We start from the raw sequence: 24402 nt of genomic DNA, 5'->3' as shown, positions 1-24402 counted from the left end.
ATAAAGCCTGTATTCATGGTTGCTAACACTTCCAATTGCCTCCCTCAGTGTGCCTTACTGCTACATTCTCTACATTGTGTTCCCTTGCCGTCAGCCCTGCTGGCTGAGCGTCAAACTGCTGTCCGCTCTGGAATATTCACCGGCTCTCTCGCACCAGCCAGCTGCATTAGTCGCTAATATTAACAGATGAGTCACTGAGCTTGGAGGAGCAGGAGCAGGAGGAGGGCGGGGAGTCTAGGAGCTTCTGGAAACCTGATTACAACTATAAAAGCAACAGGCCCAAGTGAGTCCAGACATTAGTTTAAGAAGAACCACACAGAGGCAAAGGAAGCTACTCAAGGAGATTCTGCTGAGATCCTTCAACTTCTTTAAGCTCATCGCTGAAAGTAAGTAGCAATTTATTTTCCCATTGTTGTTCAATGTATTTGAATGGAGAATATCTGAGATGGTGTAGAGAGTTCATCCTCGGGCATTATTTTAATCCACTAGTTCCCTAAACTCATCAGTAATAATGCATCAATTCTGCTTTGTATTATGTCTTTTATTGTGGTATGAAGTTAATTTCACAATACTTTAAAGAAACAGTTGAATTTGAGTATAGAAAAGGTGATAAAAGGACTTCAAGTGTGTGGTTTGGGACATTTTCAATATAGAAAGAAATTCTAATTTAGGGAATACATAAAACAAAAGAGTTCATATCTGTTATATTTATATTTTCGCAGTAGAACAATTACATTAGATTAAACTAAATGTTCAGTCAGTGTTTCCTTAAAGGTGCTATTGATAGCATTCAGTCCCTAGACACCTTGTTAGAAGTGGGAACCAAACGTCAGATATCTTAAACATAAAGAAATCATTCATTTTTGACCCACCAACATTTTTTAAATGATTAATTCACAATCAAAATATTTTTGAAAAGCGATACTTTATTCAGCACAAAAAAATCGTAGCACTACAAACATTTTATCAGTGATACTAATCAGTGATCAGTGCTTTCATGTGTAGCTTTAAAAAATTAAAACTTGATTTTTTTCCCCCGCCCTTTTCTAGGAACTCTAAAGCAACCAGCAACATGTCCTCAGCTAAGGGAATATCTATTGGCATTGATCTGGGCACCACCTATTCTTGTGTCGGGGTTTTCCAGCATGGCAAAGTGGAGATCATCGCCAACGACCAGGGCAACAGGACCACGCCCAGCTATGTGGCCTTTACAGACACAGAGAGGCTCATCGGAGATGCTGCCAAGAACCAGGTGGCCATGAACCCCGCCAACACCGTCTTCGACGCCAAGCGGCTCATCGGGAGAAAGTTCAGCGACGCCGTCGTCCAGTCTGACATGAAGCTCTGGCCTTTCAAAGTGATCAGCGATAATGGGAAGCCCAAAGTCCAGGTGGAGCACAAAGGGGAAACCAAGGACTTCTTCCCGGAAGAAATCTCCTCCATGGTCCTGGTGAAAATGAAGGAGATTGCTGAGGCCTACCTGGGACAGAGGGTGTCAAACGCAGTCATCACAGTTCCAGCTTATTTCAACGACTCTCAGAGGCAAGCCACCAAGGACGCCGGGGTGATCTCTGGACTGAATGTCCTCAGGATCATCAACGAGCCCACGGCAGCAGCCATCGCCTACGGCCTGGATAAAGGTAAAAGAGGAGAGCGCAACGTGCTCATCTTTGATCTCGGCGGAGGCACATTTGACGTGTCCATCCTGACCATCGACGACGGCATCTTTGAGGTGAAAGCCACCGCGGGAGACACGCACCTTGGCGGGGAGGACTTTGACAACCGGATGGTCAACCACTTTGTAGAGGAATTTAAAAGAAAACACAAGAAGGACATCAGCCAGAATAAGAGAGCGGTGAGGAGACTGCGTACGGCTTGCGAGAGAGCGAAGAGGACCCTGTCCTCCAGCACCCAGGCCAGCCTCGAGATCGACTCTCTGTTCGAGGGCATCGACTTCTACACCTCCATCACGAGGGCACGCTTTGAGGAGCTCAATGCAGAGCTCTTCAGGGGAACACTGGAGCCAGTCGAGAAGTCCTTGCAGGACGCCAAGCTGGACAAGTCCAAGATCCATGAGATTGTCCTGGTCGGCGGCTCCACAAGAATCCCCAAAATCCAGAAGCTCTTGCAGGACCTTTTTAACGGCAGAGAACTGAACAAGAGCATCAACCCAGATGAAGCTGTGGCGTACGGTGCAGCGGTCCAGGCTGCCATCCTCATGGGCGACACTTCAGAGAACGTCCAGGATCTGCTGCTGCTGGACGTGGCTCCCCTGTCACTGGGCATCGAGACCGTAGGCGGAGTTATGACGCCTCTAATCAAACGAAACACCACCATCCCCTCCAAGCAGACCCAGATCTTCTCCACGTATTCGGACAATCAGCCAGGTGTGCTGATTCAGGTGTACGAGGGAGAGAGAGCCATGACCAAGGACAACAACCTCTTGGGCAAGTTTGAGCTTGCAGGTATCCCTCCTGCTCCCCGAGGCGTACCACAGGTGGAGGTCACCTTCGACATCGACGCCAACGGCATTCTGAACGTGTCCGCCGTCGACAAATGCACCGGCAAAGAAAACAAAATCACCATCACCAATGACAAGGGCCGCCTCAGCAAAGAGGATATCGAGCGGATGGTACAGGACTCTGAGAAGTACAAGGCCGAGGACGACGTGCAGAGGGAGAAGATCGCAGCGAAGAACTCGCTGGAGTCATACGCCTACCAGATGAAGAGCAGCGTCGAGGACGAGAACCTGAAAGGAAAGATTAGCGAGGAAGATAAAAAGGTGGTCATTGACAAGTGCAACCAGACGATCTCCTGGCTGGAGAACAACCAAATGGCAGAGAAAGACGAGTACGAGCATCAACAGAACGAACTAGAGAAGGTGTGCAAGCCGGTTGTGACCAAGTTGTACCAAGGAGCAGCGCCGTCAGGAAGCGGTGGCAGCAAGACAGGAGGAAGCTCCAAGGGCCCCACTATTGAGGAAGTTGACTAAAACCACCGGACGTCAGCATTGTGTTTTCAGAAATACTTACTGTAAGCCTTATCACTGTTGTTTGGTACCAAAAATTATATAATGTCACCATTTATTTTCTTGACTTGTCATAATAAAAAATACTTTAAAAAAACTAATGAAAGCTTTCTTTGATTTGTTCTTGTAACGCACAATTTACAGATGAACTTTTGCATGTTGACCTACCGTAACACTCAAAAAACTAATTTGCTGATTTACTTAATCCAGTTATCTCAACATTTCCAGCAAACTGAGTTGTGTTAGATATAATTTAATATTATTATTAAGATGGCAATAACTGATTTATGTGCAACCAACACAACTGCTTTAGGCTATTCCAACATTATCCGATCAACTTGGATTTAATTATTAGGTCAGTGTCCAGCTGACTAAACTGACCAACATAAATTCAACAAAATGCAGTTTCTTTTGCCTTACTTAACTGTGTTGATTAATGCCAACAGAGAGATTTCATGACGCTGATGCAATTGTAAATGTAACTTAACAGTTGGACCTATACATTACTCAACTGTCTTTAGTAAGACCAACTAAACTATACTTTGTAGTTCCAACTTACCAATATGTGTTGCAACCACTGTATTTTGATTTACTTAACTGGTTTTCATTGTTATAATGGCTGTAATTTTACGTGGACCTGATCATGTCAACAATTTCCACACAGTGTAGATAAGTAAATTAAAATTAGGTCTGTCAATCGATTCAAATATTTAATTGCGATTAATCGCATGATTGTCCATACTTAATCGAGATTAATCAAGAATTAATCGCACATTTTTACCTGTTCAAAATGTACCTTAAAGGGAGATTTGTCAAGTATTTAATACTCTTATCAACATGGGAGTGGATAGATATGCTTGCTTTATGCAAATGTATGTATATATTTATTACTGGAAATCAATTAACAACACAAAACAATGACAAATATTGTCCATTAACCCTCCGGTACTGCATTTATCATAAAAAAAATGCTCAAATCATAACATGGCAAACTCAAGCCCAACAGGCAACAACAGCTGTCAGTGTGCTGACTTGACTATGACTTGCCCCAAACTGCATGTGATTATCATAAAGTGGGCATGGCTGTAAAGGGGAGACTCGTGGGTACACATAAAACCCATTTTCATTCACATATCTTGAGGTCAGAGGTCAAGGGACCCCTTTGAAAATGGCCATGCCAGTTTTTCCTCGCCAAAATTTAGCCTAACTTTGGAGCGTTATTTAGAATCCTTTGTGACAAGCTAGTATGACATGATGGTACCAATGGATTCCTTAGCTTTTCTAGTTTCATATGATACCTGTATCTTCAGCTTGGAAAGTTTGCTTTCAGATATGTGGCTCCAGCCTCCAGGAATGTACAACTGGTTTTGATTAAAGGAATGTTTTTGATAAAGATGCTTGATAGACCCTTTTCACAGCAGACATTTTTGGCTTGTCAAAGCAGGAAAAGCACAGGTGTAAATAATCACACTAATGATGGCTCCATTCCATTAATATGTGTCCTAGCAAGCCATGTCCGTGTGCAGTACTGGAGCCCTGGAACTGGCTCACCTAAATGGAAAGCAGCCTTCATTAATGTTATCAATTCCACCTGTGCTTTTCCTGCTTTGGCAAGTTATAATGTCTGCTGTGAAAAGGGTCTATTGGTAGGCTACTTCTCCTTACTTCTATTTCTACCCATTCCTTTGACTGTAATCTTCCCCTTTCTTGCTTTTGAATATGATTTATTGTCTGTATTACATAAGATTTGAAATACAGTTAAAAGTAGCAAGCTATTTTTAAAATTATACAATATTTTGTCTTCATTAGAATTCAATTAGGCCTTGTTAAAATGTAGCCTAACAAGGTACTTTAACTACAGCTTCAGTACCATTTTGAGGTACTTATACTCCACTACATTTCAGGGGAAAATATTGAACCTACACCATAGCCTACATGTATTTGACAGCTGTAGTTACTTTGCTAATGAAAGACTCTGCACACCCACCCAGGTGTTTTCAATAATCTGGTTGATTAGACCTCAGGTGTAAATTGGGGGGAGCTAAAGTGGGAATTGTGTGATGCCACCAAACTCTGACTAGTGATAACATTGTAAATAGTCCCGTCCCTCCAGGTCCCACAAACCCACCAGAGGGGTGAAGGACATGTCAATCAAGAGCAGTTTGTAAGGACTCACGCAGTCCTGAGAAGACGTCTGTCTGGAGCCGCAAAACATTTGATCATTGTGATGAAGGTAACACAGTTTATAGTCTAAATATATAGTATATAAGTCTAATGCAGTGAGGGCCAAAGAGCAAATGTACTACGGAGTATTAGGGCCACATTGAGGGAAAAAACATCTGAGATTTACAGAATAAAGTCATAATATTACGAGGAAAAAATCATAACTTTAAGAGAAAAAAGTCATAACTTTACGAGAAAAAAAGAAAATAGCACGAAAAATTACTACTTTATAATATAATGACTTTATTCTCATAATATTATGACTTTATTCTCGAATCTCAGATTTATTTATTTTTCCTCAATGTGGCCCTAATACTCCGTCGTACCATAGACCTACAACAATGATAAATATAAATGAAAATGTAAATAAAAAAAAGTTTTTCATTTCCATTTTTATAAATCCACAGAGAGCCTCTGGAGAGGGGCTAAAGAGCCGCAAGTTACTGACCCCTGAACTAAACTTAAGTAAATCAAGTAAACACTCCATCCACCACTGTTATTACTAAAATATGTGACTTTCCTCCTGAATGGTTGATTCAACAGGCTCCTGTTGTTCACTGAAGGATCCACCAGGTGGCAGTGTTGGTTTGTGTCATGAGTTCTCTAAACACACTGGAGGCCTCAAAGCTACCTGTTAGATCACACTCTCAATAAGAAGAATAACAATCATAATATTGGGCCACTCCTTGAAAAGGGAATAAAATCACATCTGGATCTTTTAGTTGACCTGCTGCTGAGAGTCGAGGCTAACAATAATATAAAGTGTGATTAAATGGCTTAATTTAAGAGTCTGTGTAGCTTAGTGTCATTCAGTGAAACATCAGAACAGTAATATAGGCCTATGCACTTCTTCTATATATAAGTGGAAGACGTATAGTCCTTCAGTCAGTTTGTGTAAGTAGTCTACAGCAGTGGTTCCAGGGTCTAAAATTAAGTTTTTTCCTCACGTGCCACTGTAGCAGGTCACTGAACATTTCTACTGGCTACACAATTTTTTTGTCTGCCACTTCTGAAATCTAACGCTTTAGGTTTTTAAACACTAGGGCTGTGTATTGGCAAGACTCTAGATACGTATCACGATACAGGCGTTATGATTCAATATATTGCGATACTGTAAGCAAGGCAATATATTGTGATTTTTTTTTTTAATTTAATTTTAGGAGAACTGTCATAATATAAAGAACACACCGCCATAAGCATCATCTGAGCAATTATTATTTTTTTAACTGTTTTATGCAATCAGAATAGTAGGATCTGCATTTGCATTTATCACAGAGGACGCATATCTTTGCAAATAAAATGAAGTATTGACTGAGTTAATCTTTGCATATAAACTATTAATTAGAAATCGATTTGCAATGTATTGCAATACACAATATTTTAGATATTTTCGTCCACCCCTAGTAAACACTGAGTCAGTGATAACAGACAGTAGAAATATGGATCATCATGTAACCTTAATCCCTGACTATTTTGTAATTTAGGAATTGCTTTTAAAAAGATATTTCTTAATATAAGAAAAACCTATCTGCCATGGTGGCAGGTGACCTGAAATGTTTACCTGCCACAGCCAACATTTGCCCTGTATTTGGTAGGTGGTAGGTGCTAATTTCATTCCCTGAGTGGTTCTCAAATGTTTTCACGTCAAGGACCCCTAAACTGACTCAAAATTAGACCACTGACCGCCATCTGATAAGATTTTGTTCCAGACTCCCAGATTCTGATTTTTAGATGTTTTATTACAGTGTGTATTAAACCCATGGCCAAAATAGTCAGTCATGCTGTCATTGTGTTACTTGTGGATGGAATTATAGTGAAAATGAATTATTCCCATTTCTACTGGTGATCCCGTGTAACCCCCCCCAAGGACCCCTGAGGGTCCTTGGACCCCACTTTAAGAGCCACTGGTCTACAGTATGCCCCCTTACATTTTCACATGCTGGAGTGGACATACTGTATAAACACCTGTTGGCTGCAACAATATTTATAAGAAGATGGAGATGGCTTGGACATGTATTAAGGAAACCATCTGATGACATGACAAAAGTGGCCATGTGTTGGACACCAGAGGGAAAACACAAAAGCGAGGGAGGCCCAAAACAACCTGGAGGAGAACCATCGAAGGAGAAATGAAGACGAGAGGATACATCTGGAACAGCATTGAGAAGAAAGCAAACAACAGAGATGAGTAGAGATCCTTAGTCCTTGCCCTATGTGCCACCAGGCGCAACAAGGACTAAGTAATTAAAGTAAGTTGGCTGCAACAATCCCATGCAATAGCAAAAGGTACACTGTAATACACAGCAATACACATATTGAGCTCATTGTTGTTTGCACTTTTTCTATTGGTCTTTTACAATTTTAGAAGAATTTTACAAGTTAGTACCACAGTGCAGACATGAATATGTAAAATATTACAACTTACAATAAAGTGAATTGATGGTTGATCCTCTCTCTGTCTCTCTCCATCAACTGACAGTCAGTCATGCTGTCATTGTGTTACTTGTGGATGGAATTATAGTGAAAATGAATTATTCCCATTTTTGCTGGGGACCCCCTGTAACCCTCTCAAAGACCCTTGAGGGTCCCTGGACCCCACTTTAAGAGCCACTTGTCTACAGTATGCCATGCCCACTTACATTTTCACATGCTGGAGTGGACATACTGTATAAACACCTGTTGGTTTAAGCTTTTTTTTTTTTTTTTTTTTACAAGTGTTAGTACCACAGTGGAGACATGAATATGTAAAATATTACAACAGCTTACAATAAAGTTAATTGATGGTTGATCATCTCTCTCTCTCTCTCCATCAGCCCATCCTCTCGGTCTGATTGCATTGATGGAGGGAGGGGTTCAATAATGCGCCAGCAGGCAAAGAGTTAACCTGTCGGAGGATGTTGTTGAGCGCACCAACCATCCAACCATCCAACCCGGGCTGTGTCACTAAGGGAGGAGAGGCTACTTGTGAAGAAAGCAACAGATCCTCCAGCTGCAAAACAACCTCCACATCTGGCAGCACGCTATAGCTGAGCAGGAAGAAGAAGAGCTGGTGGAATAATAACATCTCTGTGTGTGCGTGATTAAAATGCGCGACTGGATCATCGTCAGGCTTTGTGGAGAAAAAAAGAAAAGTTGTCAGGAATAGTGTATTTTTGGCGTTGAGGAATTTGGATAAGTCTCAAAAGAGGGTGAGGAGTGACACATTACTTCAGGCGGCTAAAAGTGCTTCACGTACTGGAGCCTATACTGTGCGTAATTAGCCCATTTTTTGTTTTGTTTTCAAAAGTGCAACATCTGGAAACATTCATTGAAGTCTCATTGTCTATTCGACGGGAAAACATTTAAAAAAACACACCCGGTGAGTCTGGGTTTGTGTTTTTGTTGCGACACCAGACGGAGTTTAGTAACAGGTGGTTTTTATTGTGCGTCTCTTTGGCTGCTGTCTGGATCTTTATTATAGGGCTGTCTGGATTATTATTATAGGCGCTTATTGTTTTTGTTTTTTTATAAATGAGACGCACAGGTCAGTATAAGGACTGGGGTGTGAAATGAGGTTAATTTTCTGATTTTTGCACAGCTTGTTTAACGGAGGAGTAGAGGAGGATTTCTCAATGATCAGCTCGGTGTGTGTTTCGACTTACCGGGGGCGCAAGGCAGGCAACAAACCTCCGTCTAAAACATGTCTGAAGGAGGAGACGTACCGAGGAGAAGACTCGGAGAAGATCATCATCAACGTGGGAGGCACCAGACATGAAACCTATAAAAGCACCCTGAGGACGCTGCCGGGGACCCGCCTGGCATGGCTGGCAGACCCAGACCCGGAGCAGCAGGTCAGCAGCTCGGAACCGGACTCTGCAGAGTTCTTCTTCGACAGACACCCGGGCATCTTCGCCTACGTGCTGAACTACTACCGGACCGGTAAGCTGCACTGCCCGGCCGACGTGTGCGGGCCTCTGTTCGAGGAGGAGCTGGCCTACTGGGGGATCGATGAGACGGACGTGGAGCCGTGCTGCTGGATGACCTACCGGCAGCACCGGGACGCCGAGGAGGCTCTGGAGACGTTTGAACCTCCGGACCCGGACACCGACGACGAGAGAGAGATGCCGAGGCGGTTCGGCATCGAGGACGGTCCAGACAGGTCCTCCAGGAGCTGCTGCCAAATTTGGCAGCCCAAAGTCTGGGCCTTGTTTGAGGACCCGTACTCCTCCAGAGCAGCCAGGGTGAGTCCTCCAGATGTGTTTTTCTCTCCTCTTGAATGTGCACATGTCAGGGTGAGTCCTCCAGATGTGTTTTTCTCCTCTTGGATGCGCACATAGTTGGAAAAAGGCGCACATGTTGCCATAATCAACAGGTGTCCCTATATGAAGTTCAGCCAATCACTGCAACAGTTACAGATATACAAGTACAGTTACTATCTGCAGTTTGTATTTACACTTTTCACCTTGAAATCTTTACTGTTCAATTACACCAGATGTTTTAGTCTAACTTCCAGCCTGTTGTCTGAAGGGTCAGCAGGTCAATTCAATTTCAATTTGCTTTATTTTTACAGGATAATTCACTCAGTATCAATACTGCTTACTGAGTCCCCCTGTACAGTCAACACAGGACACAATAAAACAATTAAAACACAGTCTATAAAATAATAGTAGCAGTCTGTATAGTCTGCCAGTCAAGTGTACAGTAGGCTACTGTTTACTGGTTAGTCCTCCAGATGTTTTTCTCCTCTTGAATGTGCACATGTCAGTGTCCATTTAGCGGGAAAAAGGCGCATATGTTGCTATAATCAACAGGTGTCTCTATACGAAGTTCATCCAATCACTGCAACAGTTACAGATATACAAGTACAGTCACTATCTGCGTTTGTATTTACACTTTTCACGTTGAAAATCTTTCCTGTTCAGTCACACCAGATGTTTTAGTCTAACTTCCAGCCTGTTGTCTGAAGGGTCAGCAGGTCAATTCAATTTGCTTTATTTTTCCAGGGTAATTCACTCAGTATCCTAATCCTAATTTTAGGAAATCTGTCATAGTATAAAGAACACACCGCCATATGCATCATCTGAGTACATTTTCTAAACTGTTTTATGCAATCAGAATAGTAAGATCTGCATTTGCATTTATCACAGAGGACGCATATCTTTGCAAATAAAATGAAGTATTGACTGAGTTAATCTTTGCATATAAACTATTAATTAGAAATCGATTTGCAATGTATTGCAATACTCAATATTTTAGATATTTTCTTCCACTCCTAGTAAACACTGAGTCAGTGGTAACAGACAGTAGAAATATGGATCATGTAACCTTAATCCCTGACTATTTTGTAATTTAGGAATTGCTTTTAAAAAAATATTTCTTAATATGAGGAAACCCTGTCTGCCATGGTGGCAGGTGACCTGACATTTTTACCTGCAACAGCCAACATTTACTCTGTATTTGGCAGGTGGCAGGTGCTAATTTCATTCCTTGAGTGGCTCTCAAATGTTTTCACGTCAAGGACCCCTAAACTGACACAAATTGGACTACTGAGCACCATCTGATAAGACCATAAAACCGGCAAGTGGTTTTCCATTTAGCGGGAAAAAAGGCGCACATGTTGCCATAATCAACAGGTGTCCCTATAGGAAGTTCAGCCAATCACTGCAACAGTTACAGATATACAAGTACAATCACTATCTGCGTTTGTATTTACACTTTTCATGTTAAAAATCTTTACTGTTCAATTACACCAGATGTTTTAGTCTAACTTCCAGCCTGTTGTCTGAAGGGTCAGCAGGTCAATTCAATTTCAATTTAGAATAGAATAGAATAAAAAGCTTTATTGTCATTGTATTAAATACAACGAGATTCACAGTTGCCACTTCTGGTCAGTGCTTTAACACAAATACTTGACAAGACTAAACGAGGCAGATAAAACATATAACAGGTAAAACACACACACAGTTATAAAGCAAATAGAACAGGTAAAGTAGATGTAATAAATAAATATAAACAGAAGTGTTACACTAGAAGTATAAAATATAAAAATAGATGTAATGTAAACAGAAGTAATTGCACTTGTTAAACAGGTAGGGTAGATGTAATAAATAAATAAATAAATAAATGTAAACAAAGGTAGTTGCACTTGAGGTGTATATTGCATCAACGATATTGTATCAATACTGCTTACTGAGTCCTCCTGTACAATCAACACAGGACACAATAAAACAATTAAAACACAGTCTATAAAATAATAGCATCAGTCTGTATAGTCTGCCAGTTAAGTGTACAGTAGGCTACTGGTTACCCTTTATTCCTCAGTGGCCTGAAATGTCACTGTTTTGTTGTTGAGTTGTAAAATCAACCAACTTAATAACGCAACATGTGTAGCAACACCGACTTGATTGGTGAACTGAACCAAACTTTTCTGACTCTGCTTTCTGGCCACAGTTCATATCTTCACATCTGTTTCATTGACTGCTTCCAGGAACAGGCTTAGATTCGCCCACACATCAACCAGGGACTGAAACTGAACACCCTAAAAACAGAATCACAGTCAACATCCTCTGTATCACTTTGACTTGCTCACATTTTAAACAACAGTTCAACAGAAAATCTTACAAATGCCAAACATACTGCTGCATTTGTGCTAAATTGTTTGACTTGGTTAAAAAGCAAATAGTCAGTGGTGCTTTCTGTTTGTGAATGTGACACAGAGCATTAATGATGAGGGGAAAGTGATGAAACAAAAACAAAGGGAATTAAATGCAAAATTATACTATAATGACCAACCTGTGCGTCCACTATGACAAGTGGTTTTCCACCTAGTAAGTAATATAATAACTATTTTCATAACATCATTTCTAAGATATTAAAGTAACAGTGTGTAACATTTCAGGAGATCTATCAGCAGTAATGGAATATAATATTCATAACTATGTTTTCATTAGTGTATAATCACCTGAAACTAAGAATCGTGTTTTCGTGAGTTTAGAATGAGTCCTCATATCTATATAGGGAGCGGGTCCTCTTCACGGAGTCCGCCATGTTGCTCCTGTCATGTTTCTACAGTAGCCCAGAACGGACAAACCAAACACTGGTTCTAGAGAGAGCCTTTCATGTTTTTACATTACCTGCAGGCCACCGTAGGCCACACGCTTGTGAAACTGCGGTAACGTGAGCCACAGGGTGCAAAACCGTGGTACCGCCAGCTGCTGTCTGACTTCCATTGCTCCTAAAGTATTATTATTATTATTATTATTATTATTAATATTATTATGGTAAGGATAGCCTCTGAATGAGGCAAACGACGTTACCACGGATTTGCACTGGGCGGCTCACATTACTGCAGTCTTGGAAAGGGAGGATTGAGCGGAGGGGTAGTCACAACACTAGATCACTACACTACACCCTTGTCTACATACTGTTGCCAGTTTGGTGTGGAAGAACTTCACTGATCTGCTCAAAGCACTGACATGAATCCCATCCAACGCCTTTGGGATGAACTGGAACGCCAACTGTGAGCCAGACCGTATTACTCAGCATCAGTGTTGGACCTCAGTAATGCTCTTGTTGCTGAATGGGAGCAAATCCCAGCAGACTAGTTCTGAAATCCTGTGGAAATCCTTCCCAGAATAGTGGAGACTGGCAAAGCAGCTTATGAATGCTTGGAATATTTTGGAATGAGATGTTCAACAATCACATATGGGTGGATTGTTGTAAATGTTTGCTTTACGTCCTCATTGTTGGGGTCCCATAGATCCCACTGCTGTATGTGTAATAATAATAATAATGATAATAATTGCGAAATCATACAATTTTCTTTCCTTAAAATATATTTTTTTCTTCTAGTCTTCACAGAAGCTGATTCACAGACCGAAATGTACAGTATTTTATCCCATGATGTCACTTATGTTTGGGGTCAGTTAAATCCCAGAGAGGTCAAACTCCTTATTAGACCCCCTACAAACCTCGACAACAATAACAACAGAAATCCAAATAGATGTACAGTATCTGGGGTTTGGGGGGGGGGCCTATGAAATCCATTAGATTTGACCATGTCTCTGAAAAGGCCATCTGAAACATGTAATCACGTTATACGTGAACCCTATTTTCATCTTTTTGGGTGCAAGTGACTAATAGGGACAACAATTTTTTAAATTGGTCCAGTATTGAGGGAGAACGCTGTAACCTGCAACTGCAAGTGAGCAGCGTCAATGCAACGTAACGTTCACTAAAACTGCTTGTTTTTGCCACTGACAGGCTCAGATTGTTATTATAAGTGTCTGACAACATTATGAAAATGACCCTACAGAGAAATGCAACCTTTTTCTTACCTTTCTCTTGATCCGGTCTGTTTGTTATTGTGTCCAAGGAGAAGTCTCGCTGTGAAATCTGAATATCCGTATAATCTGGTTCAAATAAATACAAGTGGCCATCGGATTCAAAGACTTCATTTACATCCATATTGCAGCCTGTGAGCAGCTGCCCGCAGCGCTCTCCCTCAATATTCGACGAATTTCAGAAATTGTTGTCCCTATGAGTCAGTTAGACACAAAAACATGGGAACAATTATGTTTTGTTTTTTTTAAGTTAATTTTTTGGGGGCATTTTCCATTTTTATGACAGGACAGTGGATAGAGTCGTGAAAGGGGGGGGAGAGAGAGTGGATGCGGAAAGGGCCACAGGCCGGATTCGAACCCGGGCCGCCGCGGTCAGGACCAAGCCTTAATACATGGACGCCCGCTCTACCAACTGAGCTAACCCAGGCGCCCTATGTTTTTTTTTAGCTGTTAAAAGCGTCCTTGAACCTCCGGGACCCCAAAGAGAACATTAAAGTTAATGTAGTGTATTAATGTAGCTAATTCAGCTTCTTACCTGTCACTCCAGTCCGCACATTTGTTTTGTTGTTAATAGTTATAAGCCATAACACATTTATTTATTCAGGTCACAGTTAAAGTTCATCATCTAATTTTACATCACAAGCCCTGCACTCTCTCAAATACATGTTGCTTTCAGTCATCATGTGAATAGCAGTTTCTCAGTTCTCACTTAAATATATGTTATGAAATTGTACCAGAATGCTGAAAATAGAGAAAATGCTGTTTCATGACAAAAATACAGTGCTGCTGAAGTGTTCCCACACATCCTGTTCAAGGGTGGCACTCAAAGCTTCTCAACAGTTGAGTGTTTGAAAGGCTGCGGGAGTGTACATCCATGTACAATAAATCATGCTGTATAGTAGTATAATACCACAACATTAAGAATCTTAATTATACAATGATGAGAGAAACACCACTGCCCTCTTTTTAGTGGCTTTTGCTCATTTGTAAATAATATTTTATTTAAAGACGGTCATCATGTCACAACTTAAGTGCCTGACATGTATTCATGATTGCAGCACATTCAAATCTATCTCAGTTTCTCATTTTATCACATTGAACAAGATACACTTCTGTTTGGTTTCTGTGTTGTAAATTAAAATCATTTAGCTCTCATGTATTCCACAGGGGATATCAGCCATTTCTAAGCATTTTGAAAGTATGCTATGCCTAATGGCTCAGCAACAAAAGCAGCAGAGTGCTTAATGAAGTAAACTTGAAAGCAAATATCGAGTGTCACTATAGCAGGAGTTGTCAGGCAAAATGCCAGGAGCTTTCATCAGAAAAGAAAAATACATTTAGTCCACAAAGATAGAGCTGATGCTCACTCTAATGTCTGTTTGCCTGTTTGTGGAGTTGAATGGTCTATTCAGAGGCTCCCTCAGTGTTGCAGGAGTTCTTATTGCACGCCAGTCACAATACAAATAATGTTTATTTTAGCTTCTCGTCCAGGTGGCATTTGCAGGCTGTCACTGTAGAACAGCCGACATCTCTGAGTCACAGCTGCCATCTGAAGATGACCGTGCTCTGCCTGCCATCACGTCCGTCTCTCACCACTGAATATTTGTAAATGAATAAATCAGGATTTGCAGTGTAGATATGAATCTAGAAGTATAAGAACGAGTTAGTGTGGATCCCTATTGACCCGGCCGTAATGTTCTTTGTCCATTTCCTCTCCAGACGATTCATGTATGCATGTTTGCTCTGTGTGCGTTCTGAGAGGAGTGCATTTTGAGGGACTCACATTACCTTTATGGCCTTTTTATTTCAAGTAGCTTCTGAGCTCAGCTCAGGTAATGTGATTCTTGAAAGCCGGAGGGAAGTTAATCTGTCCATCATCTCAGCCACATCCTCCTCACTATCAACCAAGACTGGAGGTGCAGCTCTGTGAGAGTCGACACAGGAAGCCTCTAATCTGACGATGGCCCCACTCACGAATCAAAGATGTGAGAGGATCATAGCTGCTTATACAGAAGAAGGCACTAGAGCAGTACTTGTTGTAAGATTAGAGTGCTGACTCTCATCTTTAATTTGTTTACATTCACAGCAGATGAACTTTTGTACAAATTGTAATCCTCTTTGGCGCACTAGGCGCCATGAAGTTTCATGGTGATCCCCTGTCTTTCCCTCTAGTGCCATCATGAGGTTGATATTTGTGTTTTTGAGTGAAGTGTTTGATGAATTGCCAGATATTCACATTCCCCTCAGGGTGAATAACTTATCTGATCCCCTGACTTTTCCTCCAATAGTTTTTTATGATCAAATATCTGCAAAACTAATGACCTTCCCACCAACCCCAACTGCACTGTGTGTTAAAATGCTAACATATGACACAATCTCAATACTTTTATCAGTTATTATAGTTTATTGACTGACATAACGTTTTAGCTTAGGTTGTACAGGTTTTAGGGATATGAAGCATTTGAAGATACTCCAATAAATGACATCACATTAAGCAAAATACCAATGTATTGCACTGGCGGATCATTTCTATTGCAGAGTTCAAAGGGTTAAACCAAATTATTTGAGCAGAGAGCCAAAAAAATAAAGAACATATTATTGTTCTAATACTAAAGAAATAAACATGTTATTTCAGTTTAAACGCCTGGAGAGCTCCGTGACACTGATAGTGTACCTGCCAGGCATTGTAATTTAGTTACATGTGACAATTAGACTTGACATTAACATTAAGCTCAGACCAGATAACTTTGTTTCATCTTCCCTATATGCAATATTTCATTAATTCCACGGCACTGCTGCCTGTAATTAATCACCGCTGTGGTAATGGGCTGCAACTTGCTATCAGTGGTGAGCAATTAGAACTGCCTTTCCCACAGAAAAGAGCAACGTATTTTATCCCACGTAGAGAAAGAAATCCATTTGTCTTTGTTGTGAGACAAAGGGATTAACTGATGTGGGATTGTTGAGGTCTGATGCATGTTATCTGGAGTCTACATTTCCAATAACCAATCTATTTGGCAAGATAAAATGCAGATTTTCTGATTTTACTCATACATTTCTTATTGATTGACATTTACATTCAGGCGTATTAGATACCTTGGCGTGATTTGGGGATTTCTCAGGTTTTTATTGTAAAATTAGACATTATTCATACATTCATACATTCATCCTTGTTTGATTATGTATAGATTAGATATAGATATAAAGATTTAATTAATGTTGTATGAGTCAAGATTTTACTCAAATTTATACATTTGTAAAATATTCTTCTCACATACACATCTCACCTTTTGTCTTCAGGGAATCACATCAATGTATTCACTTCTAAGCTTCTAACTTCTAACCGCATCTTCATCAAAACCTCATTTCTGCTGTTAGGGCTGAACCAATTAACATCGAATTAATAAATAAAAGTTAATCCTTTCAATAAGCTGCTTTCATGCTTTCACTGTTGAATATATGAAACTTATTCTCACATGTCACACATGGTCTCTGTGTGACACCCTGCTAATAAATAATAATGAATAACCTCTTATTCCCTCTGAGCCCGGCTTTCACAGCGCTGACACCTTTTCTCTGCTGCTCTGTGAATGAAACAGGATTTGATTTTTCACACATCATCAAAGCGGTTTGGAGAGAAATGGATGCAGATCTCTCTCTGAATCACGCACAGAGAGATAGCAAGACGTTTTGTTGTGTCTTTGAAAACTCTCCATCACAGTATCATGGCTACGGCCGGCCACAGTACTGCACAGCCGCTGTCAGTCACGCTATCTCAACACAGTACTTTGTACGGTAAAGCGTTTAGCCACCTTCAGAGTGATGGTGCATTCAGGTGTTATTGCCGCGTTACCGCCGCGTTATTACCACGTTGTTACCGCGTTGTTACCGCGTTGTTACCACGTTGCCACCACGTTGCCACCACGTATCTGGGGACCTGTTGTACATGACACAAGAGCAACACACAAGGCAAACTCTCTGATTCTGTACTTAGCTGGCTATTTGGCTTAGTAAAGACTTGTTTAATTCTGGTCCTGCCTCTGCCTTGTGGCAGCGACGTACATGAAACCTGCCTTGGCGGAGGTCTGCGCTCTCCGAGTGCACTTCTAGTTAATACCTGTTTTTATTGTACAATTAATTATTAATTTATTAAATGCTCTTTTTCTATTTACGTGACTCTTGTGGTCCTCCATAAAGCGGCGCCGCCTCGTTAGGAGACTTCTAACACTGAATACTCAGTGAAAGAGGTGTGTAATGCAGTGTGATTATGTTGGCTGTTTATTCTGCTCAGTTCTAAGCTGTTTGCTGAAAATAGGTTGGCTGTGAGGTCAGTGAATGCATCACAAAGTATACACTAGAGTTGTAGACTTTTGTTTTTGCAGACAAAATAATATCAATAAATAAACATTACTGAAAGAAAATATAATTTACTTCCAACTAAACCAAAGAGAAACTTTACTGGCAATCGTCAGTAGGATTCTCCCTGAAGCCCTTAAGGTAGAAGTTTGTATATTTCCTTGATTTAATAAATAATTTGATATAGAGCATTCATATTCATCAGTGCAGATGACTGGCCAAGCAGTGCTTTTACCAGCTTCAAACCTCAGCAGGATTATACAAAGTACATTTACGTTTGAGAAGGAGAGATGTGAGACGCAAATGGCATTACATTTGGTGAAGAGCGCATCATGACTTGTTTAAGACTCGAAACGCAAAGTTTAGAACTTTCCACTTGACCTGGGAATTGTTAGTCTTGACTTGGAACTTGAGTGTAAAGACTTGAGACTTACTTGTGACTTGCAAAACAATGACTTTATCCCATTTTCAACACAAGGTTCATTATCTTTTTTTTTTTCTTCCATAACTTTACTACAGTAAGTCTTACGGTCTTCATCAGGATAACGTATCCTCAGTTGTCATGGAGATGACTCAGTTCTCATCTCAACTATGGAAATTAAGTCATCACAGTTGATCGTAACCCCTGTCTCTGTTAAAACATGGTCTCTGCCGTTGGATGTTGATGGTTGTCCGCTGACGCCTGGTCGATGACCTTTGACCTTTGCTGCGACCGGCTTTGGTGTGGTGTTCACAGACAGCTGATGTTGTCTCTGTTTCCTTGATGTCGAACACCGCTCCAGTCCCCCTCTCAGGGGGAGTCCTGTGTTTAGAGCGTACTAGCAGAGGTCTTCAGGTGTTAATAGAATACAGTATTCTATTAAAGCCACACAAGAGAGTCCCACTGGTGTGTTTTTGTTTTTTCCCCGATGATGTACTGAACGTCCTGTTCTTAAGGATTCTCAGCATCAACTTCTTTACCTGTTGTCCTGGAGTCCTCCCTCTCTGTGTATCCTCCTCTTCGTTAATGAGATGTTCTGTTCTGTGTAGGAAGGTCTTCACCACTGATCTTTTATGTTGTAAGTGTGGTGCTGCAGTTCATTGATCGATGATGAAGGCTGATTAAAGCTGAAAATTACTTAAAGCCCTTCAATAGCAGGGATATACTGTATAGCAGTTTTCCAATCTTTTGTCTTGTTTTTTGTCCCAGTTTAGATCATCGCTAGGGGTGTAACGATACATAGATCTGGATCAATATATCAATTCAATGATCAACAATCCAATATCATCGATGCAAATTGAAAACATCGATACATATTGTCACCTTTATATCAGTTAAGAATTTCAAAATTAAGACGTATCTTAAAGACATTTGCACTGAAACATGAGACAACAGGAGGTCTATTTTTGAATAAATTGTTTTTCATTTAAATGTCTGGAAGAGCCCAGTAACAAAACTGTGAAATCATAATTTAGTTGCTTTCTGTGAGTTGATATCAATGTAACTGAATGTGATATCATCTCATATCGATCGCAGGCCCCTGAATTGAATCAGATTGAAATCATGGCACACGTTGTGATATCAGCAAAAATCGTACCGTTGTCCAAAGAATAGATCTAATATTGTATCGTGATGAAACTTGTGATTTACACTCCTAATCATCGTTACCAATTTTCCCGCTTCTGGTTTGATGAAATCTAAACGTGTGACATACCCAGCAGTAACACAGCCTAGTAGTGGACATCAGGTGGACTGACTCTGAATCAGTGTGACATGAATTCTAAGAGAACATCAAAAGTGGCGTTGCAGCTGCTGACTGCTCAGAAGGCTCGTTGTTGTGGTTCTTACCTTGTTAGTAACAGAGCGTGATGCTGAACAGCTGGAGGTGATGGTTGTGATGGGACTCCCCAGCTGCTGCACACTGACGCACATCCCGCTGCCCCTCCTGTCTCCTTCCCGTTATGACTTTCACTCTGACTTACCCAGCTGGGTCCGGGCGGCTGTCCCCTCGGGGGGGAACCTCTGTCTGCACACTGACACCTGATGACCTTGGATCGATGTCTTTTTGGCACCATATCCTCAGAGGCTTCACTATACTCTACTGCTGTGGGTATAGTGCTCATATATCATCATTCATATAGATCATTCATTATTTCAGTGGTGAAAGAAGTGTTCATATCCTTTACTTAAATCAGCTATAATCAATATGTCCATATTAACAATAGATCAAATGGTTATGGTGTCATTCATAATGATGAACCCGCAGATAATTATCACCAACTGTGCGGTTTACATCAGCTCTACGGCGCTTCACAGTGTCTTTTAACTCATTGTTTAGCTGTCTGGCCCTCATTTTCACCGTACTAGGTTCACTCTCACTGCTCTCATAGCGTCGCATTCAGTGAAAAAGCTCTTAAAACCCGCTGAACACTACCTGCTCAGCACCAAACAGCAGTCAGACACAGTTAGCGACTAGCTGGTGAACACAGTGGAGCACTTAGGAGTGAATATTAGACTTAATGTAGACTTGGCTGTAAATAGACAGCTGTATTTTGATGACTGTATGCATGTAATGAGCGAAAACTGACACGTGTTGTTGGACACTCGTAGGAAAATGTACGAAAAATTAGGAATAACTTTTCGTAAGATATCATACAAACCGTTGTGTAAGGATACGTTGCACTGATTCATGTCTAAGTATCAGTTTATTGCTGTAGTTGGTTTAAGTGAAGCTATTTATTACCGGTCCCTTTTCCTGGAGCTTTCAGTCGGACTTCATGGTCTTCATCAGCAGATGTAGATGGTTCAGTTGTCCTCACATGACAGTCATCGCCGCCGCGCCCACATCTCTGCCATATTTGCCACTCACATGTAGGAGTAGCATAAACACTCAAAGACACTGTAAAGTACATACATTTACCTACAAATTGCACAGAAGTACAGTAAATGTACTGTAAGAACATTTCAAATATAACTTTATTGATCCCCAGCAGAGAAATGTGCCATTACAGCAAACAGACCTGGAAATAACTGGATAGAAATAAGTAGAAAAGATATACAGTACACAAATACGTTCCATAGATAATTATATAAACATGTAGTGCTGTGTTTATGTCAGCTTTAACCTTTAGGAAGATTGTAGAAGCTATATTTACATTCCAAACAGGACATGAACATTCATCATAACATTGACAGGCTCAGCAGACCAACATGGAAACACTCTGTGGAGGCAGTCGCTACAACACTGACTGTGTTTAAAGTTCCCACCGTTCAGCTGTAAACATGATATTGTGGTCTCCCTTTGTGTCAGGCCTTATTAAATAAACCACACAGACGCGTTTAAATGCTGCAAGATTTATTGAACACGACAAAGACTTACAGACACGGATACACGCAAACAATAAGAATACAAACCCCAAAATACAGCCACCTACAGACAGACAGGTGTGAGGTCAAGCTGTGTGGTGTTATTGTCAGACTCTCTTGTTGAACCTTTTATGAGCAGAGCAAATTGTCCTCGAGCAGCTTCCCCGCACAGGAGCCCCTGGCTGCAGATTCCCAGCTCTGTTTAGTTCTGGGTTAAAACGTTTGAGTAAGCTGAGCGCTGTTGGCCTCATCACAAGCATCTGAACAGCAGCAGGACTCACAGTTTTTATGTTGGTGGCTGCTGGTTTGTTGTCATACTAAAGGAGCCTTTTCTGTGTGATTTGTCAAAGTGTGAAAATGTGTTCGACCGCATATTTATTTATACTCACCGAAATGATTAATGTCATTTGGAATGAATAGATGCATGAGATGAATACAGAGATCTGATCGATGATGAAACAGTTTTGAGAAATGACACAATGCATACTTGTTGAGGCTTTTGTGTAAACTCCACCTACGGTCGTACGTTCCAACAATCACAACCTGCTGTGTTTGCAAGTGGGAAAGTGTTCAGGCTTCACCCTACTGGTTGTTTGGTGGCCGGGAGGTGGAACTGGGTCGGTACCATGAACGTCCCACGTGTTGTTTGGTGTAGCTTGTTGCTGGCAGGTGAAAAAAAGTGGCTGCTTTGTGACAGAGGTGGCACCTGACTGTCTACTCTGTCCCCAACAGAGCTAGAAGTGTCTGCAGTGCATTCAGGGAATTGTGCACTACAAACTTAGAGAAAATCTGCAAAAATAAAAATAAATCTAATCATTCAAATTTATACACTGATGGCTACTTTTGTTGAATGAGAAAAAAGTGTGTTTTGACCAAAAGAGGGGATCAAACAAGTATTTTGTACATATTGGCACTGTCATCTATACTTACCAACCTTGAGACCTCAAAAATAGGGAGGATTTTAAAACCAAAGCGGGGAGTCTGAGTTTCAAAGACTTTGTTTCCTGCATTCTGGTGACTGAATGAAAATAACAAAATAATGAGTACACTGCAACATCATTTTTTGATGTTAAATAGGCCTATTTTTAATTTTACTTTTAGAAAACTGAATAATTGACCCCTCTGGTGTGAACTTGTGTGAATTTCTGGTATAAAGTAATATTCATCAGTCTTTATTCATTCATTATTTTTTTGGCCCGTGCTTGAGTATTTCTTTCTCTTAGTACTCCAATCCTCTCTCCTTCAATCACTTACTGAATGTCCTTTCAGACACAACGCAACAACGGCACCACTGCGCTCTGAAACACGTTATTTCCAAAGGCTTGTGCCACGCCCCAGCAGCGTTTCTGCATCAAGCAAAGCCCCACTTTGGGCATCGTGCACTCTGATGGCCGGCGAGCGCAGCTCAAATCGCAATCTGCTCTCTTACGTCAGGAAACAAAATTAGGTGTAGCTCTATTGTTGTTCGGGTGGAAACTGTAGGGCTTATACACGCTGTACAGTGCCGGAAACAGGTTGAGATAATGAAAAGGAAAAAAAGGTGTGAAAATTTGCCATATATCGGGAGAAATACAGGAGAATGGTGACCCCGGGAGGAAACTGGGAGAAGGCAATGAAAAACGGGAGTCTCCCGGGAAAATCAGGAGGGTTGGCATGTATGCCGTCATCAAACACGTCCAAGCCCTTATTATTCATAAGCGTGGGCAGATTACCAATCCGTATGTCTGACCAGTGCCTCCTTTTCTATCACTTCTTCTGATGTTTACACTGGGCTCCACTATTCAGGTTATTATTCAGGTTATTATTGTGCAACAAGTGAAGAACCCACAGTGGGACTTCGAGGTCCAGAGAGGACTGATGGAAAGCTGAAGAATTTTTTTATTGACTGACTTTGTAAATTGTCTTGCTGAGGTGCTTCAACAGAGGCTGAACCCTCTGGATTGGTGGAGCCCACCTTAATTATCTGGCACTGACTGTACATCTGGCTCATTTGTCTCGAGATAGCTTCCAATAGGAAATCATGGATGAAAGGACACAATGAAAACATATTTTGCATTTCTCTGTGTGTGTGTGTGTGTGTGTGAGTGTGTGTGTGTGTGTGTGTGTGTGTTAGAGAAACTGTAAATGCATGTAAATAAGTACTATAATTAATTTTCGGTGAATAAAGGCTGTTAAAACAAATTCAGTGTTGAGATGTAAGCAAGTAAAACATCGGTTTCAGTGATGCAGGATTTAAAGTTTCAAAAAGACTTAGTAATAAATAATAAAAAAAATGACATGAAATATACACAACATGTGTATGTCAACCACTGAGCAATATGTCTCCTCATGTACAATTTTGAGTCACTACTTGAGTATTTCTATTTGCTGCTACTTTATACTTCTACTTCACTACAGCACAGAAGGAAAATGTAGCACCTTTACTTGTAATGGAGTATTTTTATATTATAGTATTCTAGAGCTGCAGCGATTAATTGATTAGTTGTCAATTATTAAATTAATCACTAACTAACTACTTTGATAATTGATTAATCAGATTTAATAATTTTGTAAGAAAACAAAGTTAAAATTCTCTGATTCCAGTTTCTTAAATGTGAATATTTTCTGGTTTATTTGCTCCTCTGTGACACTAAACTGAATATCTTCAAGTTGTGGACAAAACAAGACATTTGAGGACATCATCTTCGGCTTTGGGAAACACTGATCGACATTTTTCATCATTTTATTACATTTTATAGACCAAACAACTAATCGATTCATCGAGAAAATAATCAACAATAAAAATAATCGCTTGTTGCAGCCCTATAGTATTCCTACTTTTACTTAAGTAAAGTATTGGAGTATTTCTTCCACTACTAATGTTGACTGAAAGAGATCAACAGAGGAGAAAAAAACAGGTTGTTTACTGGTTTTAAACTGGTAGAGAATTGTAGAAAAATCATTTTACATGGTTACAATCCTCAACTTCAGCCACTGTAATGTGCTGAATTAGTAACAAATCCAGCTTTGTGCTTCTGTTAGTTTCTATGCTGTTTGGCTTGTTGTGATATTCCCCGTGATTCAGCAGCCCCACAGTTAGCCTCGGTGATGTTCAGGGAATCCGTGTCCATGCGACGGGGGATACTCTT

General features: G+C 40.7%; 2 protein-coding genes across 4 annotated transcripts in view; both read left to right on the top strand.

The window, feature by feature from the left end:
- Window positions 1-247: 247 nt before the first annotated feature.
- On the top strand, window positions 248-3134 carry hspa1b (heat shock protein family A (Hsp70) member 1B). The gene is made up of 2 exons (XM_074644548.1): window positions 248-386; window positions 1051-3134. Exon 2 carries the CDS (start codon window positions 1073-1075, stop codon window positions 2990-2992), a length of 1920 nt encoding a protein of 639 aa, XP_074500649.1. The 5' UTR covers window positions 248-386; window positions 1051-1072; the 3' UTR covers window positions 2993-3134.
- A 1266-nt stretch (window positions 3135-4400) lies between these two features.
- Window positions 4401-24402, top strand: part of kcnc4 (potassium voltage-gated channel, Shaw-related subfamily, member 4) — a 28145-nt gene continuing 8143 nt past the window's right edge. The window contains exons 1-2 of one of the 3 annotated variants that reach the window (XM_074644545.1): window positions 4401-4674; window positions 8829-9471. In XM_074644545.1, coding sequence (XP_074500646.1) covers window positions 4541-4674; window positions 8829-9471 — 777 coding nt within the window. In that variant the 5' untranslated portion in view covers window positions 4401-4540. Of the gene's footprint in view, window positions 4675-8302; window positions 8440-8469; window positions 8610-8828; window positions 9472-24402 lie in introns of those variants that run through there. The other 2 variants (XM_074644547.1, XM_074644546.1) reach the window with 2 other exon arrangements.

This window comes from Sebastes fasciatus, chromosome 8 (genome assembly GCF_043250625.1).
Source record: "Sebastes fasciatus isolate fSebFas1 chromosome 8, fSebFas1.pri, whole genome shotgun sequence".
In the NCBI taxonomy this organism is placed as follows: Eukaryota; Metazoa; Chordata; class Actinopteri; order Perciformes; family Sebastidae; genus Sebastes; species Sebastes fasciatus.
This window is presented reverse-complemented; position numbering and strand designations above follow the sequence as displayed.

What these genes read in the sequence shown, in the direction of transcription:
- hspa1b (XM_074644548.1), top strand. Translation starts at nt 1,073, where the DNA reads ATGTCCTCAGCTAAGGGAATATCTATTGGCATTGATCTGGGCACCACC.